The sequence below is a fragment of the Dasypus novemcinctus genome, chromosome 8 (genome assembly GCF_030445035.2).
Source record: "Dasypus novemcinctus isolate mDasNov1 chromosome 8, mDasNov1.1.hap2, whole genome shotgun sequence".
NCBI lineage: Eukaryota > Metazoa > Chordata > Mammalia > Cingulata > Dasypodidae > Dasypus > Dasypus novemcinctus.
Genome location: NC_080680.1, coordinates 108,522,426 through 108,545,053, shown reverse-complemented (window position 1 = coordinate 108,545,053; position 22,628 = coordinate 108,522,426). Strand labels below are relative to the sequence as shown.

General features: G+C 41.1%; 1 protein-coding gene across 4 annotated transcripts in view; it reads right to left on the bottom strand.

The window, feature by feature from the left end:
- Window positions 1-22,628, bottom strand: part of SUSD1 (sushi domain containing 1) — a 174,680-nt gene that overhangs the window by 99,177 nt on the left and 52,875 nt on the right. For 3 of the 4 annotated variants that reach the window (XM_058302538.2, XM_058302539.2, XM_058302540.2), the window contains exons 6-7: window positions 6,267-6,364; window positions 5,522-5,708 (exon numbers count right to left, since the gene is read on the bottom strand). The exons of the other annotated variant lie outside the window; for it this stretch is intronic. In XM_058302538.2, coding sequence (XP_058158521.1) covers window positions 5,522-5,708; window positions 6,267-6,364 — 285 coding nt within the window. The remainder of the gene's footprint in view (window positions 1-5,521; window positions 5,709-6,266; window positions 6,365-22,628) is intronic. 4 annotated transcript variants of the gene reach the window in all.

The window sequence follows — 22,628 nt, the reverse complement described above, 5'->3', positions numbered from 1 at the left end:
AGTCTCTGCCTTCTTACTGGGTCTAATAAACAGAGATATACAAGAAAAGTGAGTTTTGCCATATTTGATCTTTCCCTGTGTGAGAGAGAGGAAGCTGCCATATTTGATGCTGCAACGTGAGAGAAAGGACTCCAGTTTTGTCAACAACTGAGCTTCAAGGAGAGAAGCCCTGGAGAGGCTCAAAAAGCTGAGGCCCAGGAGAGATGATCCATATTCCTGATAGCTCACAGCTGAACTCAGGAAGAAAGTGGAGCAGCCAAGACTGAGAGAGGATGCCCAGTAAGAGACAAGCCCTATGCCTGGTGCTCACAGCTGAGCTCTGGAAGCTGGGCTCCTAGAGATGATGAGCCTGGAGAGTAAGAGAAGGCTGAGACCTAGGCAGAGATTGTCAGCCATCTTGCTTCACCACACGGCAGCTGACTTTGGTGAGAAAGCATTTCTGATGGTGTCTTGATTTGGTCATTTCATGGTCTTGGAATTGTAAGCTTTATCCCAAATAAACTTCCATTATAAAATCCAAGCCATTTCTAGTACTTTGCATCAGCAGCCCTTTGGCAAACTAAAATAACCTTCCTTCATGGAACTTCAGTAGGTGGGGCATAAAACATATGTCTTAAATTGTATAGAGTTTCTATTTGGGGTGATGGAAAAGTTTTAATAATGGGTGTCAGTGATGGTAGCACAACATTGTGATTGTAATTAACTGCACTGAACTATATATTTGAATGTGGTTAAAAGGGGAAACTTTAGGTTGTATACATGTTACTAAAATAAAAATAATTAAAAAGCATAGGACTGTACAAAAGATATGGGGAACTTAAAGGTGAGACAATTGAAATGAATCAGGCTGAGGAGCAGAAAGGAAAATGAATTATAAAAAGCAAAAACAGCCTGAGACCTCTGGGACGTGATCAAGAGCACCAGTATATACATTATGGGATTCCCAGAAGGAGAAGAAAGGGAGAAAGGGGTGAAGGAATATTCCAAGAAATAATGACAGAAAACTTCCCAAACTTAGCAAAAGATGTGAATATGCACATCCAAGGAGCCCAGAGAACACCAAACAGAATAAACTTGAAGAAAAATATACCCTGCCACACACTGATTAAATTGCTGAATGCAGAGGACAAGGAGAGGATTCTGAAAGCTGCAAGAAAAAACCAACATGTCACGTACAAGGGAGTCCCAATTAGATTAAGTGCCAACCTTCAGAAACCATGGTGGCCAGAAGGCAGTGGATTGAAATTCTTAAAGTGCTGAAAGAACACAACTGCCAACCAAGAATTTATATCTGGCAAGACTTCCTTTCAAAAGTGAGGGAGAGATGAAAACTTTCTCAGATAAACAAAAGGTGAGAGAGTTCACCATCACTAGATCTGCCCTACAAGCAGTGTTCAAGGAAGTTCTTCAAACTGAAAGGAAAAGACAATAGACAATAGTTAAAGCAGCATAAAGAAATAAAGACCTCTGGTAAAAGTAACCATTTGGGTAATTATAAATGCCAGCAAGATTGTATTGTAATTTTTGGTATATAACTCCACTTCTTATTTCCTATAGGTCCTAAAATGCAAATGCATGAAAAGTAATGATAAATCTCTGGTTTTGGATATACAGTGTGTAAACCATGGACTATAGTTAACAGTACAATATAATATTCTTTCATCAATTGTAACAAATGTAACACACTAATGCAAGGTGTTAATAATAGGGTGGTATATGGGAAATCTATATTTTCTGTAAGCCTACAACTTCTCTAATAAAAGAATTAGAAATTAGAAACTGGGAATCATATATCATATTAAACAAATAAAATAAGGGAAGTGGGAAGGAGAGGAAAAAAAGGAAGTAAAGAATGCTAACTTCTTTATCTTATTCAGGGAGAAGTTAACATTATTTCAGTCTGAACATGGTAATCAGAGAAATACACATCCAAATAAGGTTGTTTTTTATATATAAAAAGGTAACCACTAGTAGAATAAAAACAAAATATATACTTCCTGAATCACTGGAAAGAAAAATCTATGTAGCAAAAAGAAAAGAAAGGACATAGCAAAGTAGCATTAGAAAAAGAAAAACAATTAAAATAAGATGACAGCAGAAGAAAACCATGTCACAAATAACAATAGTGTAAATTGGCTAGCTTATCTACTCAAAAATAATACCTTTCTCATAAAGGATCACAACAAATGCCATCTCTTAGAGTGCACCTATAGTGATGGTATACAGATAACTTTTAAGAAGGAAAAGAGTGGCAAAAGCATAGCAGGCAAATGCAAGCAAAAAAGAAATCAAGAAAATCAAAATTACTATCAAAACATAAATCAGGGCAAAAGATATTAAACAGGATAAAGCAAGTAATTTGTTACTAAAGTTACTCTGCAATTAAGATATCAGTCATAAACATAAATATCAAAGCATCAAATTTGTGAAACAACTAGAATTTCTTTTTTTTAATATTTCTATTTCTACAGCCAACTTTTTTTTTAAAGATTTATTTTTATTTATTTCTCTTCCCTACACCCCGTTCCCTGTTGTCTGCTCTCTGTGTCCATTCACTGTGTGTTCTTCTTTGTCTGCTTGCATTCTCATCAGTGGCACCGGGAATCTGTGTCTCTTTTTTTTTGTTGCATCATCTAATTGCATCAGTTCTCCGTGTGTGGCACCATTCCTGGGCAGGCTGCACTTTTTTCGCGCAGGGCGGCTCTCCTTACGGGCACACTCCTTGCACGTGAGGCTCCCCTACATGGGGAACACCCTTGCGTGGGACGACACTCCTTGCACATATCAGCACTGTGCGTGGGCCAGCTCACCACACGGGTCAGGAGGCCCTGGGTTTGAACCCTGGACCTCCCGTATGGTAGGCGGATGCTCTATCAGTTGAGCCAAATCCGCTTCCCACAACTAGAATTTCTAAAAGAAATAGGAGGAAATGAAATCCAAGTAGGCAAAAATTAACAGAAGACCCATTAAATAACATTAACCATAAAGTTGGTTTAAGATTAGATTTTGCCCCACCTACAAGCAAAGACTCTACCTTACTATCCAGCGCCTACTGAAGTTACAAATTTTGGTCTAATAGTAAGCCCCAACAAAGCGCCAATAAATCCCCCAAAATATATCATGATGTGATAGAACTAGAAATTAACAGTAAAGCGTATATGTAAAAGACAAAGCAAATAAAAAAACAACATACTGACTGCATAACACACTTATAATTTATTCTTCAATGGGGAGGGGAAATCAAAATAGCAATTATATAATGCTTCAAACATAAGGATAAAGAGAATATATATTAACATCCTCATAAACAGTTCTTCAATCAAAGGAAAAAATCAGAATAGCAATTATATCATGTCTTGAAAGTAAGGATAAAGAGAACATTGATCAATGCCTAAGGAATTCTGCCAAAGCTCAAATGCAGATGGGAGAAAAAGGATAAAAATCTTTTATTATCAAGCAGGAAAGAATGGAAAAAAATTGAATTAAAAATTCAATTCAAGAATTTGGAAAAAGAACAATTTAGACAACTTAAGGAAGCAGGAAGAAGGAAATAATAAAGATAAAGGAGAAATTCATGAGTTAGAAAAAAGAAAAGCAATTTACAAACACAAGAGTTCATTCTTTGGGGTCGGGGAGAGTAACAAAACAGACAATACATGCTAATCAAATCATTTAAAAAAAAAAGAGAGAAACAAAATTAGGAATCAGAAAGGGGATATAACCTATAGCCCTAAGGAGTTATCAGTAAGTATGCCATATGACAGTTTTGCCCATATATTTAAAATCTCAACCAAATGGATAATTTTTTAGAAGTACATAAAGTATATAAATATAAATTATAAAAACTGACTTGAGAAAATGTAGGTAACATATTAAGACCAAAAATCATGGAAGAAAATGACAAAAAAAAAATTGTCAATGATTTATCTCCCAAAAGGGATGGAATTTAGATGATCTTTATCAGGAAATGTGTCCATCTCTAAAGGCAGAGAATAATTCCAGAGTGATATAAACTTTTTCAGAGCATAAAAAAGTACACAAAATTTCCAGTAAAATTTAAGGGAACTAGTACAATCTTGATCATGAAATCAGACAACTAAATGAGAGGGATCTAGAAGAGAATGACCAATTTTTATGATATTGCATAAGATACACTGACCAGGGAGACAAGACTTGAGAAGACACTGAGTAAATGTAGAAACATACCCTGTTCCCAGTTGGGATGACTCTATGTAAATCCCAATTCTTTCTAGATTAACTTGCAAATTTAATCCACTTCCATTTAAAATTCCAGACAGAGGAAAGCTGTCCAGGGACATTAAATAGCTAAGCCATGTCACCCACTCTTCAATGCAGAGTTGAGATGCAAAACCAGGTCTGCTGACTCCAAAGACCATGTCTTGCCCAATGGAAGTTAATTGGAAGGGGTCATCTGATTTTGCTATTAATAGCTAACAATGAGCAGCAAATTATTATTCTGACTACACATGGACAGATAAATTTAATATTTGGGGTTGACTTTAAAAAGACATATTCCTAATAACTGCACAGCAGTTTATTAGTAATTTTGTCAAAGTTTCTCTTAATTAGTTCCTACATTAATTTTACAATATCTTTGCTTACATATTATTTACTTGGCAAGGAATCATTTTGTTTATCTATTGCTAAGTACCCAGAGATCTAATTTGTGCCATTTCCTAAAACCAGTAGGTTTTTCAATTATTTCTGCCAAATATGTGTCACCTCCCAGTACCTACAGGCAGTAATACCTAAGGGTTGAGATACATTTTCTTAAGTGACACATCAAACAGCTAGTGGGAAACTACCTCAAATCCCCCAAAATAATAAATGACAACAGTTGTTTCTCAGGGTTTGCCCACAAGGTATTCAATTAGTCCTGACACCCCATAACCAGAATTACTATTTTTTTTAATCTTATCATAATTGACACAATGCTGTGATAACAATCCATGTGACAATTACGTGAATGAGGTATAGTCCTACTTGTTGAAGCTCCCTCCTGTCCACGCTTCCTCTTTTCACCCAATATCTGCTCTCCTGTACCCTAAGTCCACCTCCCCCTATTCACTCACCACTCTAAACATGATTTCCCACCCCCACCAAGGATGTAAAGTTTCTGGGTCAGTTTGCCTGGCTCCTTCTTTCTCCTAGGTAAGGACAAGAATTGACTTTCAAGTTTCCTATCAAAGATAAGCCACTTGGCTACCCTCTATTGCCTCAGATAACTGAGAATTGACTGTATTCTCTCCTGATAGTCTCCTCCTTTAAATGCCCTTTTATTACCTGGACCCACCTGAGAAATAATACCTCAGTGCCCTTACAGCCTGGCAGCAGTAAGATGGGAATCTCTCCTTCTAGACCTGCTCCGGCCCTGACCCCACAGGCTACACACATCACAAAGCAAACATGAAACATCCTCCACAGCTGATTCTGAAGCCCATTTTCCCATATCCTGTGCTTAGCATTTTTTAGGACAAAACGAGACTTCACCTCCACCTACCAGCTGTCTGGAACCCAATGACGGCTGGCACCGAGCGTCTGGGAAGGGCAGTGGAAATGCTCGCAGTGTAGTTGGTGCCTTGGTACAGCTGTAGGCACACTTCTGGGGTCCTGCTGTCCGTGGTCAAGTTGACTGTCTCCTCATGAATGGAGTCCATCGCATCCAACCGTTGTCCTCTTATGTGTATCTTGGCGAGGGAAAAATGTAAGTGAACCCACCGTGAATCCAGTTAGAACAACTGAGAGAGACCTTTGCGGTGCTGATCCCTAGTCTCCTACTCTCACTTTTACACCACACTGCTCAACCAGGGAGTACCTGGTGATAAAGTCTGGCCAGCTCAGTAATCAATAAACCCTAAGAAGGTGTCTCTCCAGGGGGGGCCACAAATGACCAGCGACCAATGAGGCAGCCTGGGGACCACTCACAGCATTCAGCACCGAATCAGCAGATGCTTCCAGGCTTGCTCTGGAGGAGGGAAATACAAGTGCTTGGAAACAAGCAATAACGATGATGCCAAGTATAAATACTTCCCACATACACACACCCTGCAGAATGGCAAATATATTACACACAAAAAGTAAAATAAAGTAATCCAGATAGCTTGAAAAATCTGCTCACTTTTTAATGTGACAATGGGATTGGAAAGCAAGTACATTAAGAAGCTCTTAAGGAAGTAAATCCCTCTGACTCATGTTCTCATGGAAGATATCACTGATGCCCCAGCAGGAAAAAGTCGACCACTTACCACATACACAGTCTCGGAGCTCATTCTTCCTGGGTTGATTTGCCACCTTATGCAGGTATTATTAAACACTGATACATCATTAATTTCTGTTATTATTTCTAAAGGAGGAAAAGAGAGAATCCACTCACAAAAAAAATATCAATGGCCTTTGGAAAACTCCTAATGAAGACCACTGTTGAAGGGCATGACTTAGTTTATCTGCACAGCGATATCCTTTCTACACCAATCGTGCTCTGACTCAGATGTCCGCTCAAGTGTGGGCAGGAATTCCAACCTGTGATTAGTATGACAGGCCACTGGATGCCACTGGTGCACTACTCAGGTGGAATGGAAAGAGGGCCCGAGATGAGCCCGGAACCTTCCCCACAGCTGCACAGGTTAAGATCTGCTTCCCATCTCCCTCATCCCAGGCAGCTGATGGAGCGCGTCAGGTCACTATTGTTCCCAAGAAGGAAAAACATGTATCACCACACAGGGCCATCCCTCAGGAGCAGCATTGGCTAAACTAAGTAAATTCTCCACAAGTTTCCTGGACACTTCTGGAATTCCTTTAACTGAAGTTATTTAATTCTCACCTTTCAGGAAGCCCCTGATTTCCTGGGGTTGTTCTGCTTCTTTAAAATAGTCTAAAATTTGAAACAAATTCTCCTTATTCCGTGCAATGAATTTGACAATGTGGAAAACTATACTAGCACCTTTGTTCCCTGAGGTAAGATCGTCTCCAAAGGACGCAGTCAATTACCTCAGAAGTTGTTCAGATGGGAAAAGCGGGGATCTATTTTTTATTTCTTGAAAACCAAATTCCCAGTCAGTCAATAATCAAATTTACTGCAGATAAGTAAAACTACCACTATTTGCAGATGGTTTGATCTTGTAAATAGAAAATCCTAAGAAATCTACAAACAACACCAAAAATAAATTATTAGAGCTAAGAAATGTGTTGAGCAAGGTGGCAGGATACAAGATCAATATACAAAAATCATTTGTATTTTTACACACTAGATATGAACATTTCAAAAATGTAACTGAGGAAACAATTCCATTTACACTTGCGTTAAAAAAAAAAAATCCTGCAGCTAGAGGTCATCATACTGTCATACCTAGAGAAGAGATCCTTATTTCACCAAACAGGAATATTCCACTTCCTAAATTCAAGTGTTCCCATTAAATCAGACACCTCCTACGGATTCTTCAGAATCTCTCCGCCTCACCTGTTCCTTGCTCCAGCTCTGCATGGACTCTGACATGACTTTGTCTTGTATACTGATCTGGAGCAACCAGTAAGTTAACTCCCCATGGGGACAGGAGCTAGGGGATAAATGCTTCCCCTTCTCGTTCCTCTAAATGACGGCCCTATGATGCAGTTTCTACAGCTTCTCAGGATGCAGTTCCACAGATGGAATACTCAGATGCACTTAGTGGAGGCCCACACAAGAAAGCATCCTTGAATTGGCCCTCCTTCCTTCTCTCCTTTACTTGCCTTGGTCCACACACCTGCTTCCTGGGATTTTATTCCCTATTGCATCTTAAACATAAGCCCTCTGCCTCAGGCTCTGATTTCTGAGAAATTCAAGGCAGGGTGCCCATCAAGAATTTTCCATCTCAAAAGGTAACTCTCCTCAACTCAGCTCCTTTTCCTTCCTTCAGTGCATCACTTCTCAGCTTCCAAGGGAAGCTTGCCTCAAAGCATCTTAGGCACCTGTAAGGTCAACTCATTGCTCGAAACCAACACCACTTTGATTTGATCCTGATACATGGATCTCTCTGCCCATTGAAGATTTTGTATCTTAACTAAATCAACCCATTAGGAGCAATACAACAGACTATTTCCCACATTACCTGGTCTTGGGTAAGCCCAGTTCAGCTCTCAATAATTAAGAGCAAATGGTGGCAGAGAGAGAAAAAAAGCAGGCAAACTCCCACCTAGAGAAACACCAGAGGGTCACCGAAGGCTCTCTAAAACATTCCTGGGTCTCTACATCAATATTTCTCCCCAGAGCATGGATACTTTGAAATCAAAGGAATACTCCAGGTGTAGACATGAACACTCTATGAGAGGCCACGATCCTATCAGTTCACTCCCTCAGGTAGCAGAAGGATGATGTCAACACCTCTCTTGTATCAGCATGAGCAAGTTCCAAACATCCCTGGCCCCTTCCCTCTCCACTGCCTTTCAAAGCCCTAGAGCTCTGGACCCCTCTGCTTACTCACACATCCCACTGATGCTAACTTACCACCAGGTCCAGAAGGAAAAGAAAACATCTCACCCCCTCCCCTTCTGTCTGGTTTACCAGAAAAGCAAATCCTTCTCACTCTGGGCCCCTCTGCGAACCAAGCAGAAATGAGAAAGGAGTCACAGACATGAAGGTTTCCTTTCTCGTCCTTCCTTTCTGCTCATTCACTATGACAACTGCAAATGACATCCAAAGAGGCCATCTGCCTCCAGCCTGTGCTATGCTCTCTGCACAGATGGGACCTAAATTTCTGAGAAGAAGGTTGAGCATTGCAAAGAGAGTTGCTTGGTTTGTTCAGATCTGATTAGCAAATATTTCATCCCAAGGAGCAGTCTAACAAAGTCTGGGTGCTTCCCCCTCCAGGTTCTACAAATCAGTTGTGAAAACTTCTTTCTACACATATCAGAAATGAAACACCACATTAATCATGCCCTTTTAAAAATAGATCACTTTGAAGACTATGCCCTATTCCAATAGCACTGATAATTGAAAACATTTCTTCAAGTTCTCTTTGAAACTGTCTCCAGGACTCTTCATTTGCCTTTTGGCATTAACTGAATGGTGACTGAATGCCAAGCACCCTACCATCCGGGCACCAGAGTGTGACGATGATGAGAACATGAGTCCTTCCCTCCGAAAGCGTGTCATCTAATGGACAAAACAGACACAAAAGAAGCTAAACTATGATTTGAATTACAGTTACACACAGGTACTGCAGGGCATAGAGAAAGAAGACACAACTCTCACTGGAAGACCTGGCAAATCAGTCTTCAAGACCATAATGGATGAGTTGACTAAAGAACGGGGAAGACATCCAAGCAGGCAGAGAGACCAGGCCTAATGCCTGGACCAGTAAAAAGGTTTGGCATGTTCACTGTGGTGAGACAGAAGTGTCACGTGTCTGGAAGAGGGAAATGAGGCTGCAGGAAGAGGACAGGGTCAGACTGGAAGAAGCCTGGCTTGCCAACCCAAGTTCAGACTCACTCCTCTGAGCAATGGAGAACTAAAAGCAGGGCAGTGATGGGAACCATTTGCTTTCTAGAAACATAACTCAGGAGTATTTTGAAGGAGAGACTGGACAGCAGAGGAAATGGAGGCCATGAGGAAAGAATATGGTGCTGTTTACCCAGTTATGACATATGTTTTATTAGCTCTTTCTACACTTGATCCCATCGTTCAGCAGTCACAAGGAGCAAGAACAAAAATAATGCATTAGCATTTACTGAGTTCTTACTTGGACCTGATAATATGCTCATATGTCCAAGGTATCATTTTATTTCATTTTCAAAATAACCCTAGGATATTATGTCTCTTTTAGAAACCTCAGGCTTAAAGAGGTTAAGTAACCTGCCAAGAGTCATACAGCTAGTAAACAGGCAAAACTAGATCTGTCAGACTCCACAGCTGAGAGCCTTTGCATAGAAGCAGTAATTCAGCAAAGAGGTAATGGTAATGAGACCAAATCAGGGCAATGCATTATAAAACAAGAGACAATTCTGAAGGAGAATCAATAAGCGGTAAGAGATAAGGAACAGTGAGGAGTCTAGGCAGACTGCCAGCCCTCCAGCTTGAGAGTCTGAATGGATGGTGGTGCCATTTACTGTTCTCATACATTATATAGAAGGAGTCAGACCAGGTTTGTGAATAAAGAGCTGTGTTTAGGACATGCTAAATCTGAGTTATCTGCACACTGTCTAGGTGAAAAAATAGTCTTGAAGGTCATCAGTATGTAGATGGTCATTGAAGGCATGGATGCTGGTGAGACATCCAGGCAGGGCATTGCGAGTGGGCCAGTGCAGAACACTGGGGAACACCGAAACCCATGGGGAGACCAGAGAAGAAGGAACAATGCAGAAAAGAAGAGGATGCTTCCTTGAAAGTTAATACCTTTCTTCCTACCCACCGCCACAACCTCCTCGTCCTCTGCCCAATAAAGGTCTGGAGCAGGTCATTAAGACATTGTGGACAAGTGCAATCTCTTTCTCTCTTCTCTCATATGGCTCGTTCTTCCCATGATGGAGTGCCCACAGTGTCACAATCTGAGGTTTGACTTTAGGTAGAGGTAGGGAGAACAGGCCTTTGACCTGTCCAGTTGCAGGACACTTAGGTCTCTCTGGCTTAAAATTTTTAAAAAAAGGAACAGTCCACAGGGTCCAGTTGAACTCTGCATTGGATTTGGGGAACTAAAGTTTCAATGGGTAATAAAAAACCTTTGCTTTGGACTCTGTGTGGGTACACATGTGTGTGTGTTTATACCAATGTAAGTGTGTGTGTGTAATGTTATGGGTTCTATTTAGCATCCAGTATTTCTCTGCGGTACTTACCACAATTTTAACTAAATAATTATGAGTTATTTGCTTAATATCTAGCTCTCCTGAATATAAGCTTTATGATAGCAAAGACCATGTTTATCTCTCTATCTTCAGGACCTAGTAAAGTGACTTGGACTAAGATATTCAGGAAATATTTATTATTGGTTGATTGGTTGAATGGATGGATTAGAAGACCAGCAATGTTCAGTGTTATAAAGAAGTCAAGAGGAATGAGGACTGAAACTAGAACATACATTTGACTAATAAGTAGTCATTTGTGACCTTGATAAGAGAGCTACAGTGCAGTGAGGGTATTGGATCCCATCAGCAGGTTAGGAAGAGAATGGGAGGGGAAATGAAGATAGTGAATACAGATCGGTCTTTTCCAAAGTCCCATTGTGCAAGGACAGGCACTGGTTTCCAATTTTATAGACTTTTTCTTTATTCATAGAAACAATGCAAGGCATACAGAATAAATTCAGGTGGCCCAAACAGACTGTCAGGCTCAATGTCATTTCTAGTAAAAAACAGTCTCTGCTTTCAAAAGTAATACAATTGGGCAAGTGACTGTGGCTCAATCAGTTGGGCTCCTGTCTACTATATGGGAAGCCCTGGGTTAATGACCCAGGGCCTCCTGGTGAAGGCAGGCCAGCCCGTGCCCGCAGAGAGCTGACGGTCAGTGCGCCACGGAGAGCTTGGGTAGCAAGATGATGCAATAAAGGGAGACAAGCAGATACAGAAATAACGCACAGCGAATGGACACAGAGAAGAGACAGCAAAGAAAGGAACAAACCACAAAGGGGGGGGGGGGAGTAATAAATCTTTAAAAAAAAAAAAAGGTAATACAATTGATCCAATGCAACTCATAAACTCATGAACATAAACCTTGAAAAGCAATTCCCAAGCAGGGATTCCAAAACAAATACGTTTTGACAATGGCAGTTTGACATTTTGAAATTCTTGGATGAATCCCAAAAAGAGAAAGATTATGTTTTTTAACTAATCCATTCCTGTGGGTGGGACATTCTTGATTGGACTACATCAGGAGTGAGATGTGACTCAAGTTCCATCTCTGCTGTTTTTCTGGGTCTGATGTAAACAGAGACACATAGAGAGAAAGAAAGGAAGCTGCCATATTGATCTTGCCATGTGAGAGAGAGGACTGCAGGAAAAGAGACGCCTGGAGAGGCTGAGAGAGGTCGGGAGTCTGGAACCAGCAGAGCAGATGCACTGGAAAGAGGCCTCCACGGAGTAGCTCAAGAGGAGAGGAACCATGTCCAGGGAGTAGTTCAAAAGGAGAAGAACCATGTCCCTGACAGCTCACAGCTGACCTCGGGAAGAGAAGGGAGCACTGAGAGAGAGGCGGCATGGTAAGAGACAAGCCCTATGCCTGGTTGCCCACAGCTAAACTCCGGGGTTTGGGAGATTCTTGAGGGGAAGGCAGGAACCTCAGCAGAGACTGGCGGCCATCTTGCTTTGCCATGTGGCTGGACCTCTACGAACGCATCTCTGCTGATGCCTTGATTTGGACATTTCACAGCCTCAGAACTGTAAGCTTTTACTGCAAATAAATCCCTTTTATAAAAGCCAACCCATTTCTGGTACTTTGCTTCGGCAGCACTGTGGCAAACTAAGACAAGCAGCACCATGGAAATCAGGGTGTAGCTTTCCAAGTTGAATACTTACATAAATGCATGTTTGGCTGTAAGAGTTCTGATATGTTTCCTTTCTTTTATTTTTTTAAATCTTAATTTACAGTCACACAAAATAGGTAGAAGTAGCATGGCTTTCTTAAAATGCATTACACACTTTAGGATGATTTTTGGTGATAAATTTTTATGTTTGTGATATTTTGTGTACATTAGAAAAAAAATACACCTGAATTCATCAAATTCAAGATACCACACACATTACAAAGTTTCCTTAATCAATAAATTTAAATTATAAATTTAAGTTGTTTTTAAAAATTCTTAAGTAAATAATAGTGTATGTGCTACTCAGAAATGGCAAAAATTGTTTAGGTAGTATACAAGTGATTCGAGCTTAAGGAACACGGGTATAGGGAAAGAGTGAGGGCATTGGTGTCTGTTATGGGTACAGCTGTGACATTCTAAGCCCCTAGAACCTCAGAATGTGACCTCATTTGGAAATAGGGTCGTTGCAGATAGAATTCATTAAATTAAGATGAGGTCTGGGAAACGGACTTTGGCCCAGTGGTTAGGGCGTCCGTCTACCACATGGGAGGTCCGCGGTTCAAGCCCCGGGCCTCCTTGACCCGTGTGGAGCTGGCCCATGCGCAGTGCTGATGCGCGCAAGGAGTGCAGTGCCACACAGGGGTGTCCCCCGCATAGGGGAGCCCCACGCGCAAGGAATGCACCCATAAGGAGAGCCGCCCAGCGCGAAGGAGGGAGCAGCCTGTTGAGGAATGGTGCCGCCCACACTTCCCGTGCCGCTGATGACAACAGAAGCGGACAAAGAAACAAGACGCAGCAAAAAGACACAGAAAACAGACAACCGGGGGAGGGGAGGGGAATTAAATAAATAAAAATAAATCTTTAAAAAAAAAAAAGATGAGGTCATACTGGAGGAGGGTGGGCCCCTAATCCAAACGACTGGTGTCCTTATAAGAAGAAGAGAAGAGACAGACCCTAGAGGGAGGAGCCAAGCAACAACAGAGACGGACTGAACTGCTGCAACTAAAGGCAAGGAACACCAGGGATTACCAGGAAACCTCCAGAATTGAGGAAGAGGCAAGGAAGGAGTCTCCCCTATGGATTTCATTTTTTTCTTAGCATTTACTTTTTTTTTTTAATTGTATTATTTGAAGATACATAGATCATAAAAAATGTTACATTAAAAAATATAAGAGGGAAGCAGACTTGGCCCAATGGATAGGGTGTCCGCCTACCACATGGGAGGTCCGCAGTTCAAACCCTGGGCCTCCTTAACTCATGTGGAGCTGGCCCATGCGCAGTGCTAATGCGCACAAGGAGTGCCCTGCCACGCTGGCGTGTCTGTCCTGTCCCCCCCCACTGCGTAAAGCCCCACGTGGGCGCAGGGAGTGTGCCCTGTAAGGAGAGCCGCTCAGCGCGAAAGAAAGTGTAGCCTGCCCAAGAATGGTGCTGCACACACAGAGAGCTGACACAAGATGATGCAACAAAAAGAAACACAGATTCCCGGTGCCACTGATAAGGATAAAAGTGGTCACAGAAGAACATACAGCGAATGGACAGAGATAGCAGACAAATGGGGGAGGGGGGCGGGAAGGGAGAGAAATAAATAAAAATAAATCTTTTAAAATATATATAGATAAGAGATTCTCACATACCCCACACCCTACCCTTCCACACACACTCCTCCCATATCAACTACCTCCTTATGGATTTCTGAGGGAACAGAGCCCTGCCACCACCTTGATTTCAGACTTCTAGCCTCTGGAACAGAGAGACAATAAGTTTCTGCTGTTTTAAGCAACCTAGTTTGTGGTACTTTGTTACAGCATCCCTGGAACTAAGATAGGACCTTACAGATCTGAGTTCAAATTCTGACTCCACCTTTTGCTAGTTCCTGAATGACCTTGTGAAAGTGACTTAATCTTTATGAATCTCAGATTATTCATGTATGAAATGAAAACAGCAGCACTGGCTTCCTAGGGTTTTTCTGAGGACTAAACGAAATTGAGTGTTAAGGCCCCTACCAAACCCTTGGGTATGTAAGTTGGTTCTCAATCAGCGGTAGCTTAAATGCTTAACTATCCAAAAACTATGACTATTCAGACACATACCAGCCACATGGCTATTTATGTAAATGTGTACATGTATTCTGGCTGACCTTTCTTTTCCATCTGCAATCTGTGTAGCTGTAAATAAGCAATCACTGGACTAGTGAAAAGGCACAAGAACAAACAGAAGAGGCAGAGGCTAACAGGAGTGCTGGAGGCATTTGGAGCAGTGCTTGGGCCAGGTTTATGGGACACAGAAAGGATCCTCACAGGTAAACAGCCTGCATTCCAAAAGAGAGGTTTCCCTTCTAAGAGGGAAGGGAACCGTATAATTATTATCAACCTTATAATTATTAACTCAGAGTCTAAACAAAAAACCAAATGACCTGTGCAGAATGAAACCCAGGGACAGTTTTATCAAGAATGAATCAGGCTCTTTGATCTTGAGGCAAACCGACTCACTAAACATCAAGTCATCAAGCTTCCATCTGGGGTTTTTCCAGACTAAAGTGGTTGCCTAATTCCCAGCTGTCTGGAGTTTCCAGTTCAAACTGGACTTTACAAAAAAAAACTTTTTTTAAGCCCCACCACCTTGCCAGAGTTCAGTCCATTACAAACATGTAGAGATATTGTGCTACTAACCAAATGGAATAGGGGCTCCAAAAATATTTTTAGTAACTAAATACAACCCAGGTAAAGCATAGATTAAAAATATTCCACCTAGTTTGGCACTAAACATCCAAGTGTAGGAAGAGGGGTAAACAGTGAAAACAGGAAACAGAGGTAGAAGGCATTTAGGAAGTAGCCGAAAAGTAGAAGAGGAAGGAAAACGCCAAAAGTCAATAGATGTATATGAGGGAGGTAAATACAAAATACACAGTGAGGGTTGGGATAGAAGGGGAGGGGTGTGGAGAAATGAGGGAAAAACAAAAGGAAAAGAAGGGGAAGAACTGAGCAAGAATCATGCTAATCAGCATCTCTCGCTGCAATACCAGACGCCTCGCCTACCTACCCACCCAGATATCGTTGGTACTGCACCATGAATTCATCAGCATGTAAATCACCCCTTTATCTGTGGAAATTGAATTTAACTGCCAATCTTGATTGAGGGCAAAGAAACCTCCTCACAGAGACGTCACAGGCCTCAGGGAGACTGCGTTTTCTTTCCTTAAATCAAAGATCTCGCATAAACCCATGAAAAACAGCTGCAGCTGGAGCCACAGACTCTGTGAAAGGTGGCAGGCTGAGGATGGTAATTATAATTACCAGTTACATAACATGTTTGTTCTTCAAAGTGATCTACAAGCATCAGCTAATTAATAGCTTACTATGCCCCTTGCAGATCCACTGATTTTTCCATGTAGTGACTAATCCTTGTACCCCCACTGGATTCTGAATGGTGGAAGCAGAGCAGCTTGAGCAAAGTAGAAAATGTCTGAGGATCCAGAAGCTACACACAAGCTCTTCTACCAAGTGACTCCATAGCTGGCTCTCCGCCAGGAAGATCTACCAAATTTTTTAATTTGGCATCCTGTGAGACAGCTGCCTCGCTCCAAATAATTCTTGTAGATGCCATTAAAGATGCACTATTAGGCTGGACTGACTACGAGTCTGGTCCAGTCTGGCATTAGCTCTTCTCAATTTCCCCAAAGATTAAGACTGGGACCCAGGAGTCCTCGGTGTTAGTTACAGGTTTGCCCTTGCTTCTCCGTGTAAGTTGGGCAAGTCAGTGAGTCTTCTAAAAGGAAAGGTGAACTAGATCTCTGGGTTCTCATCCCAGTCTACCCTTCTTTGTTTCTCTGAGTAGAGTCTCAGGCATAGATCCTCTTGCATTTGTGGTAGAAATGACTGAATGTGGGAAATGGAATTCCATGGCACAGGCAGGACCTCAGCAGCAGAGCTGAAGTCTTCATCTACTCCAGGGATGCTTTATCCTGGGACTTCAGAGGTCCACAAGCACCCCGAATTTGCTTGTACAATGTTATATGAATATGTGTCTGTACATTTCTTTGGGGGAAAGGGTCTGTTTCTCCTATTGCACTATAAACTCCAAACAGTGGTATTTAGCAAAGTACCTCACACATAGTACATACTGAATAAATATTTGCGGAATGAGTTAATTTCATCAAATTCCCTTCTCCAAAATGGTTATGAATCATTGCTTTAATGGACAAATAATCACCAGAAGTCCACGTGTTTTGCTTGCTCTGGCAGGACTCTCCTCTGGACAACTTTGGTTGGGACCTTCCACTGCATTGCTGCCTCTGGTCAAACCATAGACACAGAGCAAATCTACTTTGGAATTTCACTCATCAGACATCGTCTTCAGAGGCAGCAAGTCAACATCTGGAAACACATTCCCAAAGCCATTCGGAGCTCTGTGATGGCCATTTATCACATGCCCTGACCGACCATCACTAATGACAAGAATCATTCATTGCCTTTCCCTACACTCATTTCCAAGAGCCAGACGTGCGGAATGTGGCCAGGCAGAAGTACACACTCCTGATTCATGAGAAGACCCTCTTCAAGCGAGGCTAACAATTTCAGTAAAAGACTACCACATGCCCAGGGCTTTATTCTTTTCAAAAGGCTCCATATTCTTGTTTGATTCCTTCCCAACGCCTTTTTGAAATAGAAAAGGCAGGCTAAATTCTTTCCCTTTCATAGATGAGGAAACTGAGGCTCACAGAGACTACTGCCTTGCCCAATAACACACAGTCATAAACAGCCCTGCAAAAATTTGAACTGAAGTTGCAAAACTCCTTTTCATTGTACCACATTTTCTCTGAAAAATGTTGCCTCCACACAGTATGTCAGAACCTTGAAGCATGCCCCCTGAGAAAACAGTTCATGCAGAAAAATTCTCAGCCAGCTAAGCAAAGGAGACAGGAATCACCGTGATTGAAGGTGTTTCAAAGACAGATGCAGTGGAACGGATGTAGCTCACCGGTTGAGTGCCTGCATCCCACGTATGAGGTCTTAGGTTCAATGCCCAGTACAAAAACATAAAGGATGGATGCATAAAATATTCTATCCAACTTATTTTCCCAATCTGCCCTCTAAATTTTCAGGATTTATGTGACAAACACAAAGCTGGGTACCCACCTAGTAACACAGCCTGGCACAGAACACAGAGAAGGGACCCAATGAAAGAATTTCTGCCCCAGCCCCGCCTCCCACTGGCCCCAGGTAACCGGAGCCCAGCAGAATGGAGTCTGAACCTGTGTAAGTCAGTGCTTTCTCTGTGCAAACAGAAGGGATCTTTCCCCCAGGGCTCTCAAAGCCCTCTTGACAAGCACAGGGAGCCACACTGCCCAGGCAGGAGCCGCGATTCCCCACCAAGAGCACATGCTGCCACACTTGCTCTCTGCAACAGGAAGTAGGACAGCACTAGTTATGAGCCTCAAGTTCGACCTCTACAATTAGTATTTTAGAAATAAGCATTTAATATGATAGAGTCCATTCATATGACAGAAAAAATGCTAACCCCATCAAAGAATCCAACGTCAGGCATATAAAACATTGCTCAGAAGTACCAAAAATAGGTGTATAAGACTTGAATAAAATTTACAAACATGCAGAGAGAAGAGTCAAATTATGAGATTATTTACATGATAAAGAAATCCATAGCCTATGAAATAAACCATCTCAGGTTTCTTTAAAATATTGACATTTTCTGGTACTTTTTACTAAGCATTTTCAGATCATTAATTCCTGACTGGACAATGATACAATTGTGGGAGTTGTTCCCAATTGAAAATTAAGTGAAACATATACCAAATCTAAAGCAAATTAATGAAGAAAATATTTATCTTCTAAACATTCCATTTATAGGCATCTTTCAAAGAAAAAATCAGTTGCATACAGGGAGACAAACCTGGAATTATGAAATTGACATTAAATTTATCCTCCTCAATTCTGACCACTACAAGACAGTGGGGTATATTTATACTAACTAAAGGAGAAGAGTTACCATCTTACCATGCTAACCAAGCTATACCTCACATGAGAACAAAACAAATTCATTTTCAGATACCATAAAATAAATATATATGTGTGTGCATCTTTTCTGGGAAAAAAAACAACAACTCAAACAAACAAAAACTTTAGTCCAATAACAACAAAAAGAACCAGAATAAATATCCTAAGAAAGAAAAATTTAGAAAAAAACTTCTTAGCAATGACATCAACAAGATGCACAGATAAACCTCAAAAATCATTGAAATGTGATTATTAATTTGATGTAGTATCAGTAAAGGATTCTAGAAATAAAAACTGTACAATGTAAAAAAATTGTAATTTGAAAATAAAATACCAAAATATTTCAATAAAATCTGAGCAGTGAGGTGAAGAGAAATAAAGCATGCTAAATTTCTTGTATTATGCAGCACTGGGGAGCTCATAGATACAATTTTATTAAAGAAAGCATAATAAGTATGAAATATAAAATAAGATGGCAGTAATAATTTCAAGTGGAAACAAACAAAAAAATAATAACTTTTTCAGTGTTTATGCTGATTTTCTGTTTTCTCCACAAGTTATAAGAAGCCAAGAAAAGAAAGCACTCCTGACATCCAGGCTTTTAAAACAGAACTACGTTTACTGAGATAAAGCATTCAAAATAGAGACCATAGTATAATCTGTTCCCATCACCCCATCATCAATTTTGGGTTTAGAAATAGGTGGCTTCTGTTAAATGAATCTCTGATGCAGAATTAGGGGATGTGCTGGATTGAATTGTATACCCCAGTTTGGACAAGCCAAGGAAACCCAACATTGCCAGTCATCCAAAAGATACTGGTCCCAGGAGGAAGGAAGCCTTCTAGCCTCTGAAACTGTGAGCTAATAAGTTCCTGTTGTTAAACCTTGCATTATATTTGTTTTAGCAGCCAGAAAAATGAAACAGAGTATTTAATGGAATTGCATTCCTCTCAATCCCACCATAGATGCTTGGTCTATTGCAGGACACCAGATTACTTCCCTGAGGGAAGCTTCCCAGAGCAGGGTCTCATCCATTGTTCTTGGAGTTACCATAAAAACCTTAACCCAACAGCTCAACCCACCAGACCAATCCCTTGACTCTGAGGTAAAAAGGAGCCTCTGGTCAGTGCAGACCCAAGTCATGAGAAGTATGGGACCACAATAACTGATCATTACATAAACCCTCCAAACCCTTGCTACCTTTTGAGTTCCATGTTTGCTCACAGGCCTTTGTTCCTTTTTCACAGTTTATCAGAACATGACCCCATGATCCTCATCATGTTTTCCCAACACCAAACCTTTAGACATAGTTACTGCCCCCAAACATTCCAAGACATGAGTATGTATGTGTTTACAAGAGCAACTAACCAAACAGGTAGTTAATGTTTCATAAATCTGCCCAATCATTGTTGACATCGAAAACATCTTATTGTTTAAGCCAAGTTTCAGCTGCAGCAGGAAGTAGAGGAGCTCCATGAAGAGGTGGAGGATATAGATTTATGCAGATTTATGTACCTTGAAGGTGAAATTCTAAAAGGCACAGTGGAGAGGGGTACAAGTTAACTCAGTGACAGGTGACAGATAGTTGGATCAGGAGAGAGGCACAGATACTAAAGAGATGAGAGTACAAAAGATTGGCTTCCATCTTGGCATGGCCAAGAATAATGGGAGCCTTGGAGATGTCAGCTGGGGATGAAAGGAAAAAAAAAAATACTCAAAGTCATTGGACTGATGAGAAGTCAATTGCCTGGTCTCTAAGGACCAAGGATCAGAGGTCCAGGTCGACAGATGCCCCAGTGGTGGGCAGCTTGGGTCTGTGCATTCCTATTATGGAGCTATTCAAGTTGGACAGTCCCTTGACAGGAGATATTTAGAGATTCCAGCAGGGCTTGAATTAGACATATGGTTCTAATTAACAGCTGTACATTTGGATCACCTGGGATCTTTTGAAAAGCACAGATGCTAGAGTCCCATCCCCCCAACACCAACTCCCACCCAGAGGTAACTCCCCTGATTCAGTATTACTGAGTTGGGTTCTTGGCATCTACATTTCTACAAAGCTCCAAATTTGATTATGATGCACACCCTCGGCTGAGAATCTGCAATTACTATTGGTAGGAATGACTATCGCCACCTGCATCCCAACAGGGCCCTAAGTATGACTCATTACTCCTCAGGAGAGGATAAATAATGCATCCAAAATCACATAGGTAGCTATATGATGGCCAGGAGTTGAATCCATGTCTGTCAGACTCTATCGCCTATACTCACTGCCTCTCAAGACCAACTCTGGTCTCAAGACCAGCTCCAACTCTGAAACCCTATAATATCTGCCACTTCCCCACAAAGCTTACTAATTTAAGTTTCCAAAAGACTACTGTGACTGCTGGGTGGAGAACAGATGGAAGAAAGGCAGGAATAAAAGGAAAGAAGTCAGGGGCTAGAGTAGGAGTCTGGCAGATAGATGTTGAGGCCTTGGATGGACTTGAGAGGTGATGGTGGAGACAGAAAGAAAAGAATAGAGGTGAAATGTGTTCTCAAAGCAGAACTGACCATTCTAGACGATGCATTGGCTGCACTGGCTGTGGGGTGGGGGGATCAAGAACATCTGTATTATTCATTTGATCTTTATTTCCTGCCTTGGAGAATTTAGAGTCTTTTTATGAATGTGTCATATCTTCCCAAATAAAGAGGCAATTCCTAAAGAACAAATATTTGTCTTATAATTTGTCTTTATCTCCACAATGCCTATCTAAAACAGTGTATTTTACTTAGTAAATAGTTGTTCATTGTTAGCTTACTATTATTTTATCATTTTTCAAGGTGAAATATATGTTACTTTGAAATAATAACCTGAGAAAGGAAACAGACATGAGTAAGTTTACAAAATTTACAAATAACAAGGCACCAGTGCATTACCTCTATATCTGTTATCCACCAAGGGTAACTCATACCCACCAAATACCAAATAGGTGACAGCTGGGAAAAGCCCCACAAAAGCTAATAATATCAGTCTTGAACCAGGAGGATTCTGGGAAACTTGTTCAAACCTCAATAGTATTAATAATAATACAAATCATTGAAATCCTACTAAACACCAGGTAGTCTACTAGACATACATCATCTTACTTATTCCTCAGTTAAAATCCTACAAAGTAGATATCTCCCCACCACTACCTCAGGAAATTTACAGATGTGAGAATGGAGGCCCAAAGAGCTTAAGTCACATTCAAAAGTCACACCGCTAACATTGAAACCTTTGTGGGACCCTGAAGTCCAGGTCCACTAAATCTGGTCATCTCTGACTATGACTGACCATCTATGTTAGCTAAGTCCTGAGAAGAAAGGTTGCATGAAGGAATATTCAAGTCAGTCTATGACAACTCCTCTTACCCAAGCTTGTCTCCAAGAACCACTCCTAGAGCAAGAGGTCTGATGGAAACAGACTCCTTCTGCAGCTGTCAACCCCTGAGGCCTTCCTGGACTGATGTTTTAACCCCACAATATGGTGGTCTGGCCTGAGTCTTACCCAGAACTTGGTCCAGTCACAGATAGTCCCACCATGACAGAGAGACAGCAGCCACAGCTACTGCTACTCAGTCTAAATGCTACCCAAGGAAACAGGTAGTTCCTATTGAGAAATACTCAAAAATCAATCCAGCAGAGGCCACTGCAGGTAATGAAAATATAGCTCTACATGAAAACCCCCAAAACACTCACTATCAAAAGGAAATCAGCTATTTAAAATAGTTTTATATCCAAAGGGAAGAAATAAAGCAAGCAGTAGAATTTGCATTGCATATGCCAAGGGGTGTTCATTAAACGTTTCTCTGGCTAATTCCATTATTAAGTAACAATGTTTGGATCTGCATCAGGAATAGAATCAACTAATTATGAGAACGGCTGGGAATTTTCCCTTACTATTCCAGTGTCTATGAGTTTACTCAAATAATCAACTTCAAGATAGGTCTTGGGGGTGGGGGGTGGGATGTGTTGTGCTGTTTCAAGGGCCAAATTTATACTGTAACTTTATCTCTTATCTCCCAGGTAAATGTGATTATCCACACTGCTAGTTTTAATGTCCTATCCAAGAATATATCCAGAAAGAGAT